At 65.0% G+C, this 2,406-nt stretch overlaps 1 protein-coding gene across 1 annotated transcript in view; it reads right to left on the reverse strand.

The window, feature by feature from the left end:
- The window catches only part of CCDC187 (coiled-coil domain containing 187), a 39,221-nt gene that overhangs the window by 12,139 nt on the left and 24,676 nt on the right, over positions 1 to 2,406 (reverse strand). The window contains exons 13-15 of the mRNA XM_045289352.1: positions 2,018 to 2,121; positions 1,608 to 1,750; positions 189 to 338 (exon numbers count right to left, since the gene is read on the reverse strand). Of these exons, the coding sequence (XP_045145287.1) occupies positions 189 to 338; positions 1,608 to 1,750; positions 2,018 to 2,121 (397 nt within the window). The remainder of the gene's footprint in view (positions 1 to 188; positions 339 to 1,607; positions 1,751 to 2,017; positions 2,122 to 2,406) is intronic.

A 2,406-nucleotide genomic window follows, 5' to 3' on the forward strand; every position in this document is an offset into this window, starting at 1 on the left:
CCCTTCATCAAGTGCCCTGCAGAGGGGGTTCCTGGGCAGCTGTGTCGACCAGCCCCTCTCAGATGAGGAGACTGAGGTTCTGAGAGGCCCTGGGTCCAACAGGCTGCGTGTGGCCTGCATCCAGGACCCTGCCTGCCAGGTCAGGTAGCCCCTCTGGGCCCCCTCCACATCCCCCAGCCTGCGGGTACTGAGGGTGAGGAGTTCCCTGGCCGCCCTGGGCGGTGGGGGTGTCCCCCTCCCTGGCTGTCACCTGCTCCTGCTGAAGGTCACTCAGGATGAGCTGCTTCCTCTCCTCCAAGGCTACCTCTGTTGTTTCATCCCTCCTGCCCCCCAGACACCTGGGAGGGGAGTGTGAGAAGGCGGCTTGGCAGGGGTGTGTGGAGCTGGGCCCCTCCTCCTATGCGCACACGCCCAGGCACACCCTCCCAGCACTTCTGGGGCTCCCAGCCCAGGACGGTTGTGTGTGTGTGTGTGTGGGCTGTGCTCTGGGGAGGGCGCAGCACGCTGCTGGAGAGAATTCTATTGGGCAGGACCTCCACAGCCCTGACTGAAGTCTCAGGGGCCTAGGGCAAATCTCCCAGTACACCGACCACCTCTCCAGGGGGCTGTCTTCTGACATGATCACCAGGGGCTCCAGGGAAGGACCCCTGTGGAAGACGGGATGAGCCAGAGGGGGTCCTGGCCTAGGGATGGCCCCTGAGTCTCAGCTCTGTGTCTCAGTGCTGCCCTACCCTCGAGGCAGTGGGACGCCCCCCTGCACCAGTGACAAAGCCAAACTTCCAAACTCCCTGACTCAGGGTGACCCTACAGGACAGGGGGGCAGGACTGCCCCTGTGAGCTTCCAAGACCAAGTCTTTCTCCTGCAGAGGGGCGGACGGTTTTGAACTGCTGACCTTGGGGTTAGCAGCCCAACCCATCACTCCCTACACCACTAGACATTTTGAGGGAAGACCCATTGCAAACAGCCTGGGCACCCCGTTTCTCATGCAGTCTGTGGGTCCACCCCCTGGGGTCCTTGGAATGTGCTCAGATTATGGAGAGTGGCGAGGGTGGGGGCACAGCTTAAAGCACAAGTTGTTGTGCAGTGGAACCTACGAGAACCAGGCCACCAGAAAAGGGACACTCAAGAATATCCCACTAAATAGTGACCGGAAGAGGGTGACCGTCCAGTCGCGGGAAAGGGAAGACAGCCGCGAGGGCTCTCACAGCTCTCAGTGTCCCGGCTAAATTTCTGCAAAGACCTATTACCAAATGCGTTTCCGGGCCGGGGGCGGTCCCTGAGGGACGGAGGGACCCAGGCAAGAGGCAGCGCTGAGTCTAAGGGCTGGGAGATGAGTACCAGGGGAGATTTGTGGCTGGGGTCTGAGGGCGGGGCCACGGGGCGGGGCCAGATGCGGGAGGGGTGTGGCTTAGGCAGGAGGCGGGGCCAGATGCGGGGAGGGTGTGGCTTAGGCAGGAGGCGGGGCCAGATGCGGGAGGGGTGTGGCTTAGGCAGGAGGCGGGGCCAGGAGGAGGGCTTGGATTCGCGTGGTGACTGGAGCCCCGGGACGAAGCCGTGAGCCTGGAAGGAGGCGGGGCCAGACCCGGGCGTCGGCGCATGCGCTCACCCTCGCTGATGCTCCAGCCAGGACAGCTCCGCCAGCACCTTCTCCTGGAGCGCCTTCTCGCGCAGGCGCAGCAGGGCGGCCTGGTGCTGCGCGTGCAGCTCCTCCTCCCGCAGGCTCTGCTCCAGCATCTGCAGCCCGAAGCCCTGGCGGGTATGGGAGGGCCACGGGTCACCGCCAGCGCCAGCGCCGGGCCCTCCGCTGGAGCCTCGGGGAGGGGCCACCACTTCCCAACGGAGCCCTGACTCCAGGCTGGCCACCTGCTGGGGTGCTCAAGGGGGGCAGCGTGGGTGACAGTGTACGCCAGACAGGCAGCTGACACGCCCTAGGACGGCCGGCCGCTGGAAGCTGGGCGTCACACACGCGGGCCACCTGCCAGGGCCTCCGCTGGGCAGGGGGACCCACCCCTGTACCTGGTCCGGGTCTTCCGGCATTCTCCAGTGTTCCCAGGGGTCCTGCCTGGCCACTGGTAGCGTGGAGGGGGCTCTGCTGGGCCTTCCTGCCTCCTGGGAGGGCCCTGAGGACAGAGAGAAGCCAATACTGGGGCAGCCACGCCCCGGACCCAACCCACAGCCATGGGGCCCCCTTGGGACAGAGTGGAACTGCCCCCACGGGCTTCCCAAGGGTGCTTACAGAGGATGAGCCCTGTGGCGCAGGGGGCTAAATGTCAGCCTGCTAACCGAGAGGTCAGCGGTTCGAACACGTCTCCCGAATAGCAGCAGATGTAGCCGTGTGGGTCTTAAAGATCCACAGCCTCGCAGCCTCACGGAGTGGTTTGACTCCATCCTGTGCCGGGGCCTCC

This window comes from Echinops telfairi, unplaced genomic scaffold, assembly GCF_000313985.2.
Source record: "Echinops telfairi isolate 266 unplaced genomic scaffold, ASM31398v2 ScPeMD7_25;HRSCAF=90, whole genome shotgun sequence".
Taxonomy (NCBI): Eukaryota; Metazoa; Chordata; class Mammalia; order Afrosoricida; family Tenrecidae; genus Echinops; species Echinops telfairi.